The sequence below is a fragment of the Columba livia genome, chromosome 5 (genome assembly GCF_036013475.1).
Source record: "Columba livia isolate bColLiv1 breed racing homer chromosome 5, bColLiv1.pat.W.v2, whole genome shotgun sequence".
Classification (NCBI taxonomy): domain Eukaryota; kingdom Metazoa; phylum Chordata; class Aves; order Columbiformes; family Columbidae; genus Columba; species Columba livia.
This window is the reverse complement of record NC_088606.1, coordinates 53,281,081-53,300,492: the sequence shown is the minus strand read 5'-3', so window position 1 is coordinate 53,300,492 and position 19,412 is coordinate 53,281,081. Positions and strand designations below refer to the sequence as shown.

The 19,412-nt window shown below is 42.6% G+C and overlaps 1 protein-coding gene across 11 annotated transcripts in view; it reads left to right on the top strand.

Moving 5' to 3' along the window:
- The window catches only part of OSBPL5 (oxysterol binding protein like 5), a 187,661-nt gene that overhangs the window by 135,323 nt on the left and 32,926 nt on the right, over nucleotides 1–19,412 (top strand). For all 11 annotated transcript variants that reach the window (XM_065065193.1, XM_065065199.1, XM_065065195.1 and 8 more), the window contains 4 exons: nucleotides 2,767–2,847; nucleotides 3,505–3,606; nucleotides 5,207–5,410; nucleotides 11,751–11,835. In XM_065065193.1, coding sequence (XP_064921265.1) covers nucleotides 2,767–2,847; nucleotides 3,505–3,606; nucleotides 5,207–5,410; nucleotides 11,751–11,835 — 472 coding nt within the window. The remainder of the gene's footprint in view (nucleotides 1–2,766; nucleotides 2,848–3,504; nucleotides 3,607–5,206; nucleotides 5,411–11,750; nucleotides 11,836–19,412) is intronic.

The window sequence follows — 19,412 nt, the reverse complement described above, 5'->3', positions numbered from 1 at the left end:
ATCCAGCTGCTTTGACCAACTGAAAGACCAGTTTGTAATTATTTCAGGCAAGTTTCACTGTATTTATTGAGCTCCTAAAGGCTGCAGTGGTGTAAGGGGAGATCAGCCTTTTATCTGCTGTTGTGTGCTGTGGCTACATGACATGCACAGCAGTACCAGCTGGGGTTGGGCTTGTGGTGTCCTTGGTCACGGAGCTACCAGCCAGCCCTCCTGAAGAGGCGGATCGATGTCTTTCTGTGTAAGCGTCCCAGGTTTGAAGTCTTGTGGTGATTTAACTCTATTTTTAGCATGATGCAAAGAGACTCCGAGGAGGAGGCAGGTGTGGCTGGTAGAGCAGTGAAAGTGCCTCTGTGTGTGTTGATGCCTGTTCCCCACGAGAAGCAGGTTTAGGGCTCAGGTTTGCAGTGGTTGTTGGAAGCCTTTCTGAATTCATCTTCAAGTAAGTTTCCTCAAGCCAAGTGAGCTTAGGGTCCAATAATTTGTCATTTTTATAAGTGCTAATATGTAATTGTATAGACAACAAGTGACTTGTAGCTTGTTTTAATTAGTTAAGCAAAAAACATCCATTATATCCTGATGCTTTGCAGACACCTGAGCGGGATTTCCTCAAATCTCAGGGACACCTGTGCTTTTTCTGCTTCGCACTCTGGCTAATGAAGAATAGTACGCAGTGTTTCTCTCTGCGTCTGATCTCTCAGGCTGGAGGGAGTGAAATTACTGATAAGCATTTGGCTCATAGTTGTATCTCAAGGACAGGACATTCTCCCTGCTAACTGGGAGAAAGGGGGAGAATCCTTCTGACCAGTTTCAGAGGACATGTGTCTCAAATCATGAAAGCATAATCTCCTAGTAATTCCAAAGGATTCTTGCTCAGAGACATTTAAGCACTTAGAAATGCTCCCTCATAAAGAAAAGCTTATAGCACATCTCCCAAATGTCTGCTACTGCCCTTTGAAATGTGACAAAGACCCTGTGTGCACAGTTATCTGCTCAGACATTGTATCAGTGCAGTTGTCCCCATCATAAATCTTGTGTTTTCACAGTGAATCCCATGTGCAGAAATAAAGAATTTGCATCAGAGACTGCATTGCAGGTAGAGGAGGCAGGCTTCGCTTTCTGTTAAAACAAAAATGATGAATATTGAACAGTTACAGGAGTCCAAAGCTGTAGTTTTCTTTCAGTGGATCCAATGCCGTATTGACTTGTACACTGGACAGTCAGATCAGGAACTTCACTGGTCTTTATGTGCCATCACAGAGTTTTCATTTCTCTATTTATTCTTAAGTGTCAAGTGTACTTTCATTTTTAGTGAAATACTACTAAAAGGGTATGTGACAACATTATTGCACCTTCTGCCCTTAATTTCTAATCCTGCATCATCCAGAGTGAGTTTTGCTCAGTTGAGTATGCACCTTTATTTCTCATTTTTGCTCCTGCCAATCTCTGAAGCACAGTCGGTGGCGTGGTTGCTGTGTCCTGGTTTTGCATTTGCATGTTTTATCTAAGTTATGTGAAAAGGACTGATCCAGCTGTCATTAAATATTTTCCTGCTCACGCTAACATTCAGCATGGTTTGTGGCTGTAGCAGTCAGAGAGGTTTCTGTGTCACTAGAAGGGAAAAATAAAGTGGGTCTCTCAAAATTGAAGGTGCTGTAAAACTATTACATCAACTCATGACGTACAGGAGAGAGAGTCTGAGAGCCCAGTAGTTTTGTGTCACATCATAGCAGTGAATTTGTAAATGGGAACTATATTTGATACTTTTTGTTTTAGTACAGCTTATTCTCATGTCATACCCATGCAATCAAGGTGGCCAAGGGCTTTTTTTAATAAAACAACCATGCATAAGTGGGTGAGACAGTGCCTGACCCCAAAAGATCATGGTCTGAATGCATAAGACCCATGAAAGGTTGGAATGAAAAGAGGTATGGAGAGAGAGAAAGTAACTTTCTTGTGGTCACATAAAAAGTAGCAGGGTCCAGCCTGTACCATAATTCTCATGCCACTAACCCCACCAAGTTTTGGACAATTTGCTGACAGTACGTATCCAAAGAGGGGTCCTCGTCGTGAGTCGGGTTCCAGACAGCCATACCCTCTAAGTGTACTCTATTGTAGGAACACTGATATTGTGACCATGTCTAAAAAAGTGAAACATTTTTCCAGCCCATCAGCACAATTAGGAGATCAGTTTGCAGCCTCTGAAAACGAATTTAAACAGCACTGACACTATCAAACATGATTTGAAGTGACTGTATATTTTATGCCTCTCTTTGCAGGGCCAGATGATTATGATTTCCTGTATTATCTGTAACATGATTAGGTCATTTCTTGCCCACTCATGTTTCTGGACATTTCAGCTAGGGCAACAGTCATTGCCAATGTCGAGTCTAGTTCTGAAAGATCTATACGAGCCTCCTCATAGTTTTTATTCCAGTAATTGAAATGCTTTCAGATCTGAAAAGAGGTGGACAGTTTTCAAAGGTAGGAAGAAGAACAGAGGGGTTTTTTGTTTTGTTTTGCCAAGGTTAATGTCTGCATGGGAGAAATATGAAGAAAATTTGGTTGGGAATTTGCTAACTATGAGTATAAAAAGGGAGTTTGGAGTGCACTGCAAATCTGTGTTTTCTGCACCTGCCTACTGTTTTGTTGCTGAAGTCTGCAATCAGCTCTTGCATGGATTCCTGGAAGATATAAACGACTCTTCATTAGAGCATAACTTGAACATCTTCATGTTAACACATTCCTGTTTCCTCTCTCTTTTTTTAGATCGAATATAAACTTTGCAATGGTTCTGACAAAGAGTGTGTGTCTCCCACAGCCAAATTCACAAAGAAGGAAACACTGAAGGTATGTGTGAAGCAGCCAAGTCAGCATCAGCTGACTTTCTTTTACAAAACAAGTAGCACCTTTCAAACAAACCATTGGGAGCTACTCTGAGTCATTTCCCAAGACCCAGAGAAGCCTCTGACTCTTCTAGGAGTCATTATAGGCCAAGGGCATTTACAGGCTTTATACAGAGGATTAGATTATGTACTGCAAACAGAACAAATCAGTGTAATTATTTCACTCTGTTTGTATGTTCCAGAGCTATTATGCACCTCAAGAGGATTGTAATTCTTCATTGGTCTTGTTAGGAGGGGTATGCCTAGGCACTGTGAGCAACTTATTGCTTGAACACTTGCTTGTCTACCAAACCAAAAGCATAAATAACTTGGTTTAGATGAAATTAGATTTAATATCTTTAATTTGAAGGGCGGATATTCAGCTTCTTTCCATTTCCCCCAAAGAAAAGCCAAATTAGATTATGTTTAGTGAAACTTCAGGAGCAGAGAAAATACCTGTTATCTCATTATGGTTTTGTTCTTCCTTGTGCTCATTTCTGGGGAACCTGTGCTGGGTCAGGTTCTAGCTGTGCTATACATATCTGTTCTTAATGCATTATGATCTTTCTTCCCCAAAAGAGGCCATGATTACAGCTGCTATATTTTCCCTGTTCTCTATCAGGTACAAAAAAAAAATTACAGACAGGAGAAGAAAAGAGCTACCAAACAACTCTTCAGTGCTCTGAAGGATCCCAGTGTAGTGATCACAGCAGACTGGCTGAAGGTATTTAATTGATTCTGAGGCTGTAGGAAAAAATAAGTGAGAAGTACTTGATATGTCTGAGACTTACTTACGCATTAGCACTTTTTTGAGTGAAGGAAGACTGAATACTTTTGAATTGAAGTTGCTCTAAAGCTGTGATTAAATAACTGCTATGAAAGTAGAGTTATGGGGAATATTTACTTTCCATCTTAACCTAACTTCATCCATCTGTTCCACGTCCTTAAGTAGCAACAAGGTCTCAAAAAGTGCAGAGTACAAAAGGAAGCGATGATGTTTCTTTATTTTTTCCTTTATGAGTCTGCTGGCCTCTTCCCAAGATGTGGCTTTGTACTGAAGAGGGAATAGACAGAGTAACAGCCTGGAAATGAGCAGATACAGCTTGTTCTATTGACAGTTGGATTTTATGTTGCCACAGCACAGAATGAAACATATTGGACCTGATGACAACTGTAATTTCTCCTTGTGCAAAGGCTCAACTAGTGACAGTTTCTCATTGAAGTCCTGAAACTTTGTATGTGGCCAAATGAATTTGTATTGATACTGTTACCTTTGACCCTCTTTTTCTCCTCATTTGGTGCCATTTAGTCTTCTCGACTAAGAATGAATTGGTTGCCCCTTTCACAATGGCAGAACTTAGTTTCCAAACATTGCCAAACACACAGCTCTTTAAAAAAAGAAAAAAAAAGGAAAAAAAAAGAAGTAACTTAGGGATTTCATGAAACAATAGAATCACATTTGACCAGTGTGAAAAACCTCCAACATTGTTCTACAATCAGTATTAGAGGCCAGAAAAGTGAGATACTTATGGTTTATTTGAGAAATTAAATTGGCAACAAAGTATTTCCATTGTGTTTAATGTTGATGGTAGTTAAATATTAAGATTCTTTTAAATGCAGAAGAGCTGTTGCAAGTTTGCTGTGGCTGGAAGTTTCTGGTTCAGCAGCAAATGATGTTGGGCCATAAAAACACAACACCAACAGAAGACTTGGGGTTTGGCCTATGTATGTTGAAGACAAGACCACCTTAGGCAAAACCTAACCTTACTGAGAAACTTCCCTGTTCTTATAGCTGTTATCTTTAATATACGCGGTCAGATTTAATGTCTCCAATACAAGAGAGAGCGCACATTGAGCTTGACACAGAAGTAAACCAGCTGGAGAAGGTGCTTTTAAAAATGGGCTATTTGACAAAACCCATTAAGAGCTCTGTTCTACAGAACACTATTAAAATGACTTATAAGTCGAGTTAGACTAGTTATAACATTTTTTTGTGCAATGTTCTAATTGGCATGTCCTCTGTGATTAATAACAAGTTATTCTCACATGGGCCAGCAGTGCTGGTTGCCTAAAAAATTAAGCAAGCTGCTAACACTAAGCCAGTAATAAAAATGTGAAGACTAGATTCTGATAGTGAGATTTACAAGGTCTAGGATTTTACTCTGAGATCACTAAGACTGTTCAGATAATGCAGTGTATCTTCTTAAGTGTGGCCTTGGGAGAAACTCATACTGGAAATACTGTATAAACACTGAATAAATGCTGGTTTTCTTTTAAGGAGCAATGTAAATGCAACTTTTTGTTCTTTCCTTTCTCCCCTTCAGATCCGTGGGACTCTGAAGAGTTGGACCAAGCTGTGGTGTGTTCTGAAACCAGGAGTGCTGCTGATTTATAAGACACCAAAGATTGGACAGTGGGTTGGAACAATCTTGCTCCATTCTTGTGAGCTGATCGAGAGACCCTCCAAAAAGGATGGCTTCTGTTTTAAACTTTTTCATCCTTTGGATCAGTCAATCTGGGCTGTAAAGGTAACAATCCTGATGAGTCAAACAACCTCCTCCAGGTCACCAAGTGTCTGAGCACTAGTGTTATCTAGTGTTGATATTATCTAGCTTCTCACTTCTTCACTTGCTGTTAGTGATGGTGAGTTGACTATTAAAGACACTGAAGCTCAGTCATATGACATCGAATGAACATGGTGCCTTGTGATTAGATATACAAATGTGTCATTCTTGGTGTATAGATGCATGCATAAACTGAGGAAAGGGGAAGCATGTTAGTGCAGGAAAATGGTCAATACCTAGAAGCTGTATCAAGCTATGGCCTACATCTTTAAAAAGAGGTGAGGAATAGACCCAATTAACTGACTTCCCCAAAACAAGGATGCGCAAAGCACGAAATGCTTTGCACAACACTGGAAGAGGGCTGGCAAAGTGGCAGAAAACAGATTAATGCCTCTGGGGCTTTGTGTTTGTTTGCGATGGGCTTGGAACTCTGGTCTGCTCAAGATTTGTCTGTTCCACAAAAGTGTGACTTCCTATAGGTTGCCTTAATTTTCTCTTCTTTAAAAGAGAAACAGCGGGTTGTCTCTCCTTCACTTTGAGTTCTTCTTCAGTCTGTTGGTATTCCTAGGGTGAAACAGTCTCTTCCTGTGTACACAGTAAGTCTTGCAGCGGCCTCTGGATCTCTATGTAACACAAATTATTAATAGTTTTTCACACTTCTTGAAATAGCTCCGTACAGATTTTAAAGAGCTGCATTTCTTTTCCTTCTTTCCTTTAAGAATAGGCCAAAAAAAAGAAAAAAATTATCTAATGCCTCTGAGCAAAGAAGACCCCAGTACTGTCTGAGAGGCACCAAGAGCAACATCTTTTGGATACCCTGAAGACAAAACTTACATTATTCTTGAACTCTTGTTTCCCCATTAAAAGCAGTGACTCAGTGGAGTTATTGCAGACATAAATTCTCCAGGAGACATCACCAGCGTAAACAAGGTTTTACAAGTTACTGCCTTGCTGCAAGGTGGTCAGCAGAGTAAATCTACTTGGAAAGAGTCTTGCGAGAGCGACGACAGCATTTGTCATTGGCATCCAAAGGTCTAACAAAATGGGGGAGAAGCCCAGACCAAGCAGCCTCACCTGCTCATCTCCACACTTAATTGAACAGTTTTAAGCACAGCTATACAATCACTATAAAAAGTCTCGCGATTTTTAGTAAGGTAGGAGGGGAGAATTAAAATTAACTCGAACAACCAGGGTAAGAGTTGCTGTCTTCTGATCTGTGCCAAGATGCACTGCTTTTGCTTTAAATCCCAAAGGTTTCATTGCTACTTTGCTCCTTATTCAGTTTTGAGAGCTTTGATGTTTTTTTTTATTCAGACCATGCACCCAAGAAGGTTGTGGATTATTTGCTGTCCATCAACAAAAAATTCCTTGTGATTTGACAGGTCAACTGAATTCTTCTGAAAAGCACAGTGAGGAGACCTAGTGAAAAAGTAGAATCAAAACCACAGTCAGGTACTGAAAAGTAGCGTTGCTGACAGTTCTGAAGTGTTATGGCAGAATGCCCTTCCCTTTGAACTGATCAGCCAAAAGAAAGAAGAGTTTTTATCAACGCGTATATGTATTTGCATGTGTTTATGTATGTCTAATTTTTGTGTCTCTTGAGGAAATATACGACAAAAATAGGATTTAGTGTATTAAATATGAAGGGAATATATCTCTGAAAATATTTGTGTACTAGAGGAATTCCTAAGAGGTATGAGTTTTAAAGTCAAAGCAGTATTCTAAGTCTCTTGAGACATACTTAGAAAGCTGCATTTGAGCTGCGCGGTAGGATATTTCCTGAAACCTGAGTTCACTCTGGATTGTTACATGTGATAGATGCCTTCAGCCACAAGGTGAACTCCAAAATACACCTGAAGAAGAAATCCACCCCTGATGTGCTTGTTGTCAGATAAACTATCTGCACTCTGACGACAGTTTAAGGCTGAAACCGCTAAAAATACTGTTTCATTTCATGTCATTTCATGGCCACCTTTTGAAGCAACTGGAGGAGAATTGGCTGATATAAATTGGTTATGTATAACTGTGCAAAGAAAGACCATTTCTCGTGAAATACAGATTAGCCTGAGCTTAAGCAAAATGCCCAGGTTACTATCCATCATGGTAGGAGCAGGATCTGGCTAAACAGCTTTCACTTTTGGCTGAAATGGCTTGTGAAATTTTAAGGATTTTCCAGACTAGAGTTGATGGTCCAATTTTTTCTCACATCAGTGGACTTCATCTGACTCAGGGTAATTAATGGACGCCTTTGTATGGGTTGGCCTGGCTGCTCAGCAGATGTTTGGATCTAAGTGCAGGGCTCAGCCCTGGAACAAAGGTCTGGTTCAAGTGGTGCCCTAGACACTTCCAGTTGTGCTAGCCTATTAAATACGATGTGCAGTCATTTAACTGCAGTTAGAGCAGGATGAAATTTTGGGGTGCCTTTCAGATGAGAGGTAGGTAATATGTAAGGCCGTTGCTTGTATTGGAAAGCTTAATATATGTGGAGGAAACTGTTTTTTCTGTAAAGCTCTCTGGTTTCTAGAGCTATCTTAGAAGCATATCCCTGAGAGGAAGGAGTTTTTTATTCTACGCTGTTTCACTGGCTTTTTGAGCATTTTGGCCTAAAACTCCTTCACAGGGTGAATAGATTAGACCTCTTACCTTTTTGCTCTGCCCATGGCTTTGTAAACCCAAGGCCAAAACCACCAAGGTCTCCAAATCAGTTGTCAGCAAAAGCAGCAGTGAGAAAAGCTTCCCCCACATGCTCCAAATACTGCTCTAGAGGCATTTTGTCCGTCATGTGAAGGCAGCGCGATCCCACGCTGCTTCAGGGAAGAGACCAGAGAATGCCAACCTAGTAATGAGTGTGAGGGTGTGAGTGTCAGTCCTCTGGTCTCACAGAGGGAGTGTAGGGCTGTCTGCTGGCAAGGTTTGCCCGGCTGTCCCAAATTAGTGTCCTGGAATAGTTTGCATTTCCCTCTGAGCTTGCTCAGAAGCTAGCTGAGCAGTGTGGTGTGGGAAGGTTTTATTGACTGCAGTTTGTTCTGGCATGTATTTAGAGCACTAAGTGAATCAAGGTCAAACCCACTGAATCTAGAAATATATATAATTTAAATTTTGTTGATTTTAAGAGCTTTGAATTGTTCCTTTAAAGAAAGGAGTTCTAGTAATGGGCTTATGTGGCTCTTTTACAGTGTTTGTTCTGTTCCATAATACAGCACAGTTACCCACAGTACTGTTCCTAAAAGGTTTCTTTTCCCCTTTTTGAAGCTTTGCTTTATGTCTTTCCAAGACCTGATGTCTCCATTACACTATCTAAAACAGTGTGAGTCCACTCCATTTCTCAAAGCCTGATCAACTGTTGCTATTTGATAATGCCTTTTGAGTCTCAAATCAAATGTAAAGATGGGAATGACCACAAGATGATCGTTTCTTGATTGTACTGTCCAGAGGCTGCAGCTGAGCTCTGAGTCCCAGTGTGGCAGGGATAATATTCACTTTTTATAAGAGATGATCATTGTCTTGGAGGTCTTAGACTGAAAGGCTGGGAGACAGAAAGCGTCATTATCTCACCCATGCAGATACACCACCTTATTTCTCTCTGAAGATGTTTATGGTCATTGCCTCCTCTCCTTTCTGTGGGAAGCAGACCCCTCCATGTGTGAGCATCCCTTACTGTTGAATATGTTTCTTTGACAGAGTGACTTGGCTGCTCCTTGTGTTTATCCACTTGCCTAAATGTCTGTTAAAACCTTGTGTTATTCCCTCCTTCTGCTCTCCTCCTGTTTTGTAATAACATCTCTCTGGATCTGTAGTATTTTGGTTGTAAGGTTATTCCTCCAAGAGAGCAAATATCAATCTCTGCACTGAAAGAACAAGTAGTGGTGTTATCAACAGTTCTTGAACACCCTGCTCAGCTGCAAGCGACTGAAAGGAAAAATGCTGTTGGGAATGATGCCTGATTGCATTAATGTCACTAGTAATGTCTTGAGCTGCTCTGCTCTGGTTTACTAATCAAATCTCAGCTTTGCCAGTCCTGACTATTAAGCCTTTAAACAGTCTTAATTTTGTGAACCTCTTGTGGGAAAGGGGAGGAGAAAAAGAAGCAAGTAACAAGGATCTCAATGTCTCCTGGCAGCAGAAGAGCCCTGCAGATGTGGAGACAAGAAGCTAGACTGAAGACTTGCCTTCTCAGCACTGCATCATCGTGGCATAGATACAGATAGAATTTGATACTTGTCTTATGTTTGCACTCTTCATTCTTTCAAAATTTTGGCTTCCTGAGTGGAACTGAATAACAAAAATCCAGATAAAATCACTGTTTAACTACCAGACGCTTGTATACAGGAGCAGTTTTCAGTAGCAATCGTAGTTTCCCTGCTTACAAACTAATGCTAGGGAAAAGGCCTTCTTTCAAGGAGCAGGATGGAATGCCATAAAGGACCATGTAAGGGGGGGGAGAGTCACACTCAAACTGCAGAAATTTCCCTACAGATTTTCAGCATTGTGTGGTATTCTCTAGGAACTCAAGGAAATCTGTGTTTGAGCATCCTGGAGAAAACTGATTTTTCTCCCCTGCAGTTGGCATAGTGGTCATGCGAGGATTGGTGATGTTTTCTGCTCTATGTTTATATCTGACTTGATGTCTGCATGTTTGAAAAAGAACCTGCTTTCATGTTGTTTGTTACAAAGTGAGAAAGAGAAGGAACTTGAGGAGGCTGGATCACTTTGAAATGCAAGGGAGGAAGACGAAGCACTTGCATTTATTTCATAGAATCGTAGAATAGTTTGGGTTGGGAGGGACCCGAAAGATCATCTAGTTCCAACCCCCTACCACACGCAGGAACACCTTCCACTAGACCATGTTGCTCAAAGCCCCATCCAACCTGACCCTGAACACTTCCACGGATGGGGAATCCACAGCTTCCCTGGGCAGCTTGTTCCAGAGCCTCACCATCCTCACATGCCCTTGTAAGAAGGCCTTCTCCAGCTTTCCTGTAGGCCCCCTTTAGATACTGGAAGGCTGCTACAAGGCCTCCCCAGAGCTGTCTCTTCTCCAGGCTGAACAACCCCAGCTCTTTCAGCCTGTCTTCATAGCAGAGGTGCTCCAGCCCTCTGATCATCTTCATGGCCCTCCTCTGGACCTGCTCCAGCAGGTCCATGCCCCTCTTAAGCTGGAGGCCACAGAGCTGGATGCAGTACTCCAGGTGGGGTCTTATGAGAGCAGAGGGGGAGAGTCATCTCCATCAACCTGCTGGTCATGCTCCTTTTGATGCAGCCCAGGGTACAGTTGGCCTTCTGGGCTGGAAGTGCATATTGCCAGGTCATCTTGAACTTCCCATTTCAGCCAGGTTGTGGCATGAAGTCTCTACCATGGAGTGTATGAAGGTGTGCTCACCAGGTGCAGGAACTGCTTTTTCTTAACAGCTTCTGGAGCTCAAGAGAAGAGAAAACAGGGAGAAGATCAAGCTGGGAACATGTGGTTCTGCTCAGAGAAGTTCCTAATCCAAGATGGACTCTGCTTCTCTGGGAATCATTTCTGGAGGGTTTTGCTGAAGGGATTGTGACAGGATGTTTGCAAGACACTAATCTTTTTTTTCCACAACTTCTAAACTAAAGGCAACATAAACAAGCAAAGCTTGCTTTTGTTAAAGCCTGAAGAGACTGTCACCCCAGGCACCACAGGATAAAGGTTCTGAAAGGGTCTGATGTAGAGGTGAAGGGCTGAAACCCTGCAGCATGTGCCCATGATGGGAGACCTTTGGTCCTCAGCCTGTCGTTTTCCCTGTCTCCTCCTTTCCCGAAGACGGGTTTGCAGGATGGAGTTTCCCTCCTGTTTCCTTCCAGAAAGTCTGCCATTGCCTCTTTCCTGGAGCACAAGGTGTGGGCTCTGCCACTTCTATGGTGACACATAAAAGGTGTTTTATTGCCAGTGTGTCAGGCTGCAGATGGACTTGGCATGCACCGCATGGAACAGTCTGTTCAGGTGTTGCAAAAAGATGGCTAATAGCAAATATACAACTGTTTCTATCCCAAGCTACAGGAGTGAGATTTTTCCATTCCCAAGGATCTGAATAAACAGAGCCAGTTTGGGCTGAGCATGGGTTAGACCAAGCCCCATTTACGTCAGAGCTCATTACTGCTTTGGAGCTGCAGCAGCAATATCGTGATTACTAATGAGTCTCTCTAAATTACTCCATCTGCTTCTTCTTTCTTTCCTATCACAAACAGACACTCTGTGGAGGAAGGGTGGAAAGACTTTGAATGGTCCATTGCATCTTCTGTGCCTTATTTATGTCTTTTTGTCTGTGTGCATTTCCAGGGCCCAAAGGGAGAAAACGTTGGTTCGATCACTCAACCTCTTCCCAGCAGCTACTTGATTTTCAGAGCAGCCTCTGAATCGGATGGTAAGTTTTGGTCTTTGTTCGCTTTCTCCAGACTGCATACTCTGTGCTAGTTAAGAAGATAGGTTGGTGCAAAAAAAACATGGTGTCTAAAGGGAAAAATGGCAGCTCACCCATCTTGAGATGCTGTTTGTTAGCAATGTCCAGAATACATCAAGCAAACTACAGGCACATTTCATATTCCTCACTGAAGAGCCATCTTTCTGGCCATATGTATGGAAGATGAACCTAGGCTTGTAGCTGGGAAAAAAACACTAAATATATACTAAAGGATCAAAGAGTTTGATCCCAAAATTGGGATGAGAGGGGGCTTAACTGTTTTCTCAGTTCAGCAAGGACTTCAGTGGGTTACCTGCCTAAGTCTTACACCAAGTAGGGATCTGACGGAGGAAAATGACATAGTAATATTGAGGAACTGTTGGTATCTGTCTCTCAAGCACCAGAATTTCTTGTTATCTTGTGTCATGGAGATACCCCAAAATTCAATTTAGGCAGGCAACAAGCTCCAAACAGGCTTTATTCTTGCCAAAACTGTTTAGCAGAAACACCAACCAGAAACAAGGTTTATCCAAATTATTTAGCACTCCAACAACATTATAAAACACAGGCTCGGATACCGTTTGAGGATACTATTATTGTACAACCATGTAAGAATAAAGAGGATCCACAGCATGCACACACTCATTCACAAAAAACAGAGGCCTCTCTCACTCAAGGGTACCCAGAAGGAAATAATCACTTGCCCCATTTCCTTTGCAGAAGGAAAATCACTCACCAAAGAGGCAAGGATATTCAGTCCCAGGAATTCTTTTTAGATAGCATCCCAGGCTAAGGGGAGGGCTCTGTTCGCAGACCTGCTGCTCTGAGAAGACCAGTCAGAAGGGGTCTTTGGCGGGGCCCCATTTTATAGCGTGGTCGCATCTGGCTGTGGTCATTATGAGCGTGGTCCTGAAGCTTCTCAGCTTCTCTGGGCCTGGGCACCTCCTTGGCTGAGGACCCTGTCAGGGTCCTGCCCCTCCTACTGCCCTGGTCGCGGAGGTGACTGGGGTCACTGTGCCCCAGGGTGCGGGGATGTGACTGTCCACACCTTGATACCAAGCAAGGTACCAACAGGTGGGGCACAAATTTGCTAAAGAGCCATCAGCTGCCCCAATGATCTCGTCAGGGGATGTGCCACTGCCACAACTTGCTGTACCATAGTTCACACTATAGCAGGCCCAGATACTGGTGACTCCACATGTAAAATACCATTCTGGGAATTCACAAAATTATGAAAGGTAAATTTAGGTCAGTATACAACAAGCATGCTGGTTTGCTATGTGCAAATCTCTATAAATTACTTTAGTGGACCTAAATCAGTGATTTATAAGTAGGTAAGAAGATTAAAAACATGTTTTCATTCCATTTGACCTTCAGACTACTGTAATTTTTTTTGACATAGCAAATTAACCCAGGCTGTTCATTTTATGCTTATTTTTCACTTACCCCACCAAGGGTGCTCTTGTAGCCCATATGCTCTTTAAGGATGCAAGGATTTTTTTATGGAGCATAGTGAGCTTTGAAAGCAGAGCCCTCTGGTCCAGTGATTCAGTTTTACATACTCCTAAAGGCTGGAAATGGGACAATGCCCAACGCACCTTCGACATGGCACTTTGGAGGAAACCTTTCATTACAGGTGCTGTTCTTCCTATGACTGTGCAAGGAGGGCTGTTCATAGTGAGGGATACTAGCTCAACATTGAAAGCCATATGCCAGTGTAGTGAATGATATGAAAATAAGTGGAACTTGTATAGAGCTGTACAAGCACATCTATTTGAATATTATGCTTTTGTAGCTTATGGAACAGTACAACTTATTTGTGTAAAGGAATACAGGATTCCCACATGACTCCAAAAATTACCTGCCTAGAAAGGGCTAGGTTGATAAAATACTCTCTTGGGGGAAAAAAAAAGTGCTGTTGGGGTAGAGCTACTAAATTATAGGTATTTCAAACCTTGGTCATACAGATAGCCCACAGAATAGATATGCAGAATAGTCCTACAGAGTCCTTAGGCAACCAAGTAGCTTCAACAACTGTCTGTCAACCCAGATTTTCTAAATTATTTTTTCCTAAGAGGTCTGTGTAACTTGTGTTTCCATTAACTTAATTAGAAAATGCACAAAGGGACCAATGTGGTCATTCTGTGCGTTCAGGACGAATTGCTGTCTCCTAAAGTATTTTTTCTGGCATTTCGGTTGTCTTCTAAATGAAAAGTTTCATTCTGGTGGAAAACTAATGATCAAACCTTACAGCCAGGCTGGCAAAGAGACCTGTGGCTGCACTTCTACTCTCTCTTTTTGTGAGAACTGCCACAGGCCACTTATGTGGAGTAGAATAGCTTTAGATTTGTTCTAACTAACCTTACCCATAAAGACTCCCAAGCCAGCAGTAGCTCCCAAGAGATCAGCAGAGGTAAGACTTTTCTAGCTGTGATCTCTCTGTCTGGGTCATACACCACTTGCTGAAAAAGCACAAAAGGGACCGTATCTGGCACATGAGAATTTTCAGTATTTAAATGCCTGTGGGAAGCTTTCTGCTCAGTGAATTATTACATGTCTCTGGTATCATAAGAGCTTAAAATAGAGAGTTCCTGAAATGTATTTTAAAGCCAAGATATTGGCCAAGATTCTTGGGAAGCATGCAGAGACCAGGCAGATCAAAGTAGAGTTACTTTAGGGTTTAGTATTATTTTCCTTTGCTGCTTCTCTAAAGTAGGGTCTTAAGGTTAGATGGAAAACTAATGTGATCAAGGGAAGGAGGAGGAACTGAAATACCTGTCAGTCAAATATTGTAAATATGTATATAGGAAGTAACTAGGGCCTTTGGTTAGGGATCAAATAATACATGCTCTTGAACAGCACTAGCAATGCCCTTGAGTTACTCGCACAGGTTTGGAGTGCCCACATTATGCCTGGTAGATCCTGAGAGTCTGAGGAGGTGACTGTGACAGTCCATGTGAAATTGAGCTTTGGGATCTGTCCATTTAGTGGTGGACTTCAGAAAAAAAATATATAGTATTACACCAGAAATACTAGCATGCCTTGTGCAGGACGGGAAGGACGTGAATCTCTTTGTGAGTTAGCCTTCCTGGGGGCAGCCTGGGGACATCTGCTCCACTGAGCGGTCTAGATGTACTGACAAATGGCCAAACACATGGGTGTCACACTCGGAGATGGGTGACTTGGAAATGGTATTAGTGTCAGCAGGTGGTGTAAAACGTATGCAGACAAGGACACAAGGAGTAGAACCTGTTAAAAAAAAAACTGTATAAACTGCAGCAGATTAAGGCTTGTACTTTGCAGTTAATAGAATTTGATTTTAAGCCCAGAAGACACTACTGAAATGGTTGTAGATTGTTATATAGCTTCACATATTGTAAAGAGGCATCTCCAGGAGGGTGCACCTGAATTTGTTTCATTCCTTCAACACACTGGACAAATGTAGATGATGCAGTTATGGTCAAGAGAGACTGGAGATAAAGGTAATATTAGCTAAGCTAGCTGACACAAATAGGGCAGGTGAAATCTGGTTCCTTGCATAATGTTAGTGTATATTTGTAGTATGTTTGCATCTCCTCCATAGATGCGATGTTGTATGAATCTACAGCATCTCTAAGGAGGTGTCCTGACGGTGTTCTTCATAATGCAGTTTCCCATGTTAGTAGTGGAAAATGAACCACAGAGGATTTGACAGATTTAATAGTAATTGACAGAGGCCTCTTCACTTGTTGGGGAATATTGAATTGCAGCATATGTTCGATGTGCAGTTCTGCTATCCAGGCAACTATATCATGATCGGCAGCTACATGGCCTACTTTTTATCTCAGCATTTCAGAATGCCATCTGCGACAGACTGTTGGTAGGATTTAAAGTCCTGACTTCTGGACAGCCTGCAGAACCACCACCGAGCTGCAGTAGTGTTTCCATTCACAGACTGCAGCAGCAGTCTGCTTTGTGATGTGGTTTAAAGACATCTGGAAGGTCATGTCAGCCCATACAAACCTGTACAAACACAGGGTCTTTCTTTCTTACTGGTTTCAGAAAATAAAAGTGCTTTTTCCAAAGCAGTGACTGTGTATACATTTCAGCTTTATCTGATGAGAGGCTTAGAATTAGTAGTTTAAACCTGTCCTGAGCTTCCTGACTGGATCATTCTGGGGCTGCCCTTGAGGTCTCCAAACTGGTGCCCCAGACCTCTTAAGCATTTTGGGTCACCTGCTTAAATCTCATAGTGCAGGTTTCCACCTTGTCACAGGTGCTGCCACCAAAGGGGTTAGCAGGGGGATGCCATGGGGCAGGTTACCAGGGGTTAAAGACTTAGCAGTGGAATTGTAAACCACACTTACATTTTGTTCTTTATGTCTGTCCTTTCGTTCAGGCGTGCTTTGGGTAGTCTCCACGGCCTGATGTGGGAGTTGTGGGGAAATGCTGATGGTCTGGCTTACAGTGGTGGTGTTTCTTTGCTAGGCATTTGGCCCTTCCCCCAAAACTGATGCTCTGATCTGGGGACAAAACTAAATTCTTGAAATAAGGGTCATGCACAGAAGCAGTGAAACAGGAGGAAGATTGCAATTTGAAACCAAGTTGACAATGAAATATATAATTGGATCCTGGCAAAACTGGAAAAAATAGAAATTGCCTTCTTAGCTTTATGTCTGCCCTTCATATTCCTTAGACCTTTCACAGCAGTTTAAAATCCAAGCATTTGCAACCAGATTTCATTTAGTTCAGTGCATAAATTGTACCTGCAGCTGAGAGATCACATCCTTGCATCTTGACAGCTGAAGTGTGAGAAGTCATGCACGCAGGCACCCAAGTGGTACAGCAAAATAAGCAGTCAGCTGAATACGATGACCTTAACGTGCATTGACTGAACCAAATCAGCCTCTTCCTCATCATCCGTGATTTGTGTGCACTTGAGCAGGAATTCATCCTTTCCAGGTGACAGTCTACGTCAGGCTGATTTTTAAAAGCATCTATCTTGTAAGTGTGAGGCACGAGGCCAAAAGCTGGATTACTTTAATAATTCAAGAAGAATAATATTCCCTCAGTGATGTCTCTCTGGAGGAATGTATGGTTACTGGGTGTGAGGCTTTTGAAGTCTTAATTGGCAAGAGATTCATTCCAGCTGTTCTGTAGCTACGGGAATGCAATGGAAAAAAAGTGTAGTCGCAGACTGAGATTTCAGTGTGCAACAATGTGATTTCATCTCGAGCAGATTTTTGTTATTGGTGAGTGCTGAGAGAAGATTAGCTGGCTCCTCTGTGATCAGCTGTTGCAAAATGTGGCGAATAGTCTTGACATGTTATGAGTTGTTCCAGGTGAATGATGGTGACTGTTAAGAATTTCAAAGCCAAAAAGCATAGCAGTTTTAGTACTGCCTGTTTTCTCGGGGTTTTTTGGTGTGTTTTTTTTTGTGCATGTGTGTGTGTTTTGTTGTGAGGGGTTTGTTTTTTTGTGTTGTGGTGTGGGTTGTTTTCTTTTATCTGGGGGATATTGTAAATTTAGATCCAGGTTCCAGTATAGGTTGGGAAATTACATATTAGAGAGCAGTGTAGGGGAAAGGGACCTGGGGGTCCTGGTGGACAGCAGGATGACCATGAGCCAGCACTGTGCCCTTGTGGCCAGGAAGGCCAGTGGCATCCTGGGGTGTATTAGAAGGGGGGTGGTTAGTAGGTCGAGAGAGGTTCTCCTTCCCCTCTACTCTGCCCTGGTGAGACCACATCTGGAATATTGTGTCCAGTTCTGGGCCCCTCAGTTCCAGAAGGACAGGGAACTGCTGGAGAGAGTCCAGCACAGGGCAACAAAGATGATTAAGGGAGTGGAGCATCTCCCGTGTGAGGAAAGGCTGAGGGAGCTGGGTCTCTTTAGTTTGGAGAAGAGGAGACTGAGGGGTGACCTCATTAATGTTTATAAATATATAAAGAGTGAGTGCCATGAGGATGGAGCCAGGCTCTTCTCGGTGGCAAACAATGATAGGACAAGGGGTAATGGGATCAAGCTGGAACACAAGAGGTTCCACTTAAATTTGAGAAGAAACTTCTTCTCAGTGAGGGTGACAGACACTGGAACAGGCTGCCCAGGGGGGTTGTGGAGTCTCCTGCTCTGGAGACATTCAAAACCCACCTGGACATGTTCCTGTGTAACCTCATCTGGGTGTTCCTGCTCTGGCAGGGGGATTGGACTAGGTGATCTTTTGAGGTCCCTTCCAATCCCAAACATACTGTGATACTGTGATACTGTTTGAAGACTAGGACAAACTCAAGTTATTTCTTGAACTGAGCCTAGGTTAGCAGCATAAGCAAACTTCAGTTGTTTGGGTTATTTTGGTTTTGTGTTTTGTGGTTTTTTTGTTGGATTAGGTTGGGTTTTGTTCATTTTGTTGGTTTTGTTTGGTTTGTTTGTTTGTTATTTTTATTCCAAGGAGGAGGAGGAATTTTTTGTCACTTAGTTTTAGTATTTCCTTTTGCGTGTGAAGAGTCGGTGTGAGCACGTGCCTGCTCCTGTTCAGCTTTGCAGCCTCCAGGTTTCCACGCGGTGCCAGCAGCGCCCAGCGACCTGCATGGAGCCGTAGTGACTCCCAGTTGCTCAGCTGCACTGCAGGAGTCATCTCAAAGGACCACAAGGTGCTTTTCCAGCCTGCTGAGCCAAAAAGGCCTGGAGAAAGCATATGGAAGGTTTCAAACCATATGTGGGCTGCACATTTGACTTTGTTTTTGCGAAATCAAGGCAACACACATCCTGTATTAGCTTTTTTTTCCCCCAAACTTTTCATGAAGGAATAAACTTTGGAACCCAGCTGTGTTTAACTTATTTTTCAATGAGTTTTCTTTTTCAAATTGTCACTGATGACTTTTGTCATTTTACTGTGAACACATATAGCAGAGAAAAAAGGTTGCAGGCCTACGTAGGGGTGACAACTCTGTTTCATCTCTCTTTTGTTTTTTTTCAGTGAGCACATCTGAGTGATGTGCAGATGTGTTCCTCTGACATCTCACTTTCCTGGGACATCTGTCACGTGCCAAATGCTGTGATCATCATTTGCTAAAGTGATGTAGGGACTTGATATTGAAACCCATGATCAGTGCAAGGAGAGAGGTTGCTACAAAAGAGAGCAGAAACCTAGGCTAGCTCTAGCCCTCTGGTAGGACATCCACTTCTGGTGCTTTAGGAACAGCCTTATCAAAGAGTCTCACTCTTCCTTCATCATTCCTGGAGGGAGCCAAAGGTGGCTGAGCAACCCACCCACCCGACCAGTTCAGGTGCCGAAGAAGGGGTGGTGTGGAATGTCCCCTTCGTGCTGCCTGCTAGTATGATGATCTAGCTGGGCTTTGAACATCAGAGTTGGGGATCTTCCCTGGGTGGGGTGTCATTTCTGTCGATTATTATCCTCACTGAGAACTCTGTTAGCTTGGATGAAAGATTTCTGTTGCTGAGTTTTCTAAACCCTTGTATCTGGCTTGTGAGATACATGGGAGTGTTATTTTTGCTTTCTCCCTCTTTCATCCTTCCCCCTCTGCAGCCCAGGTAAGAGCCAGAGC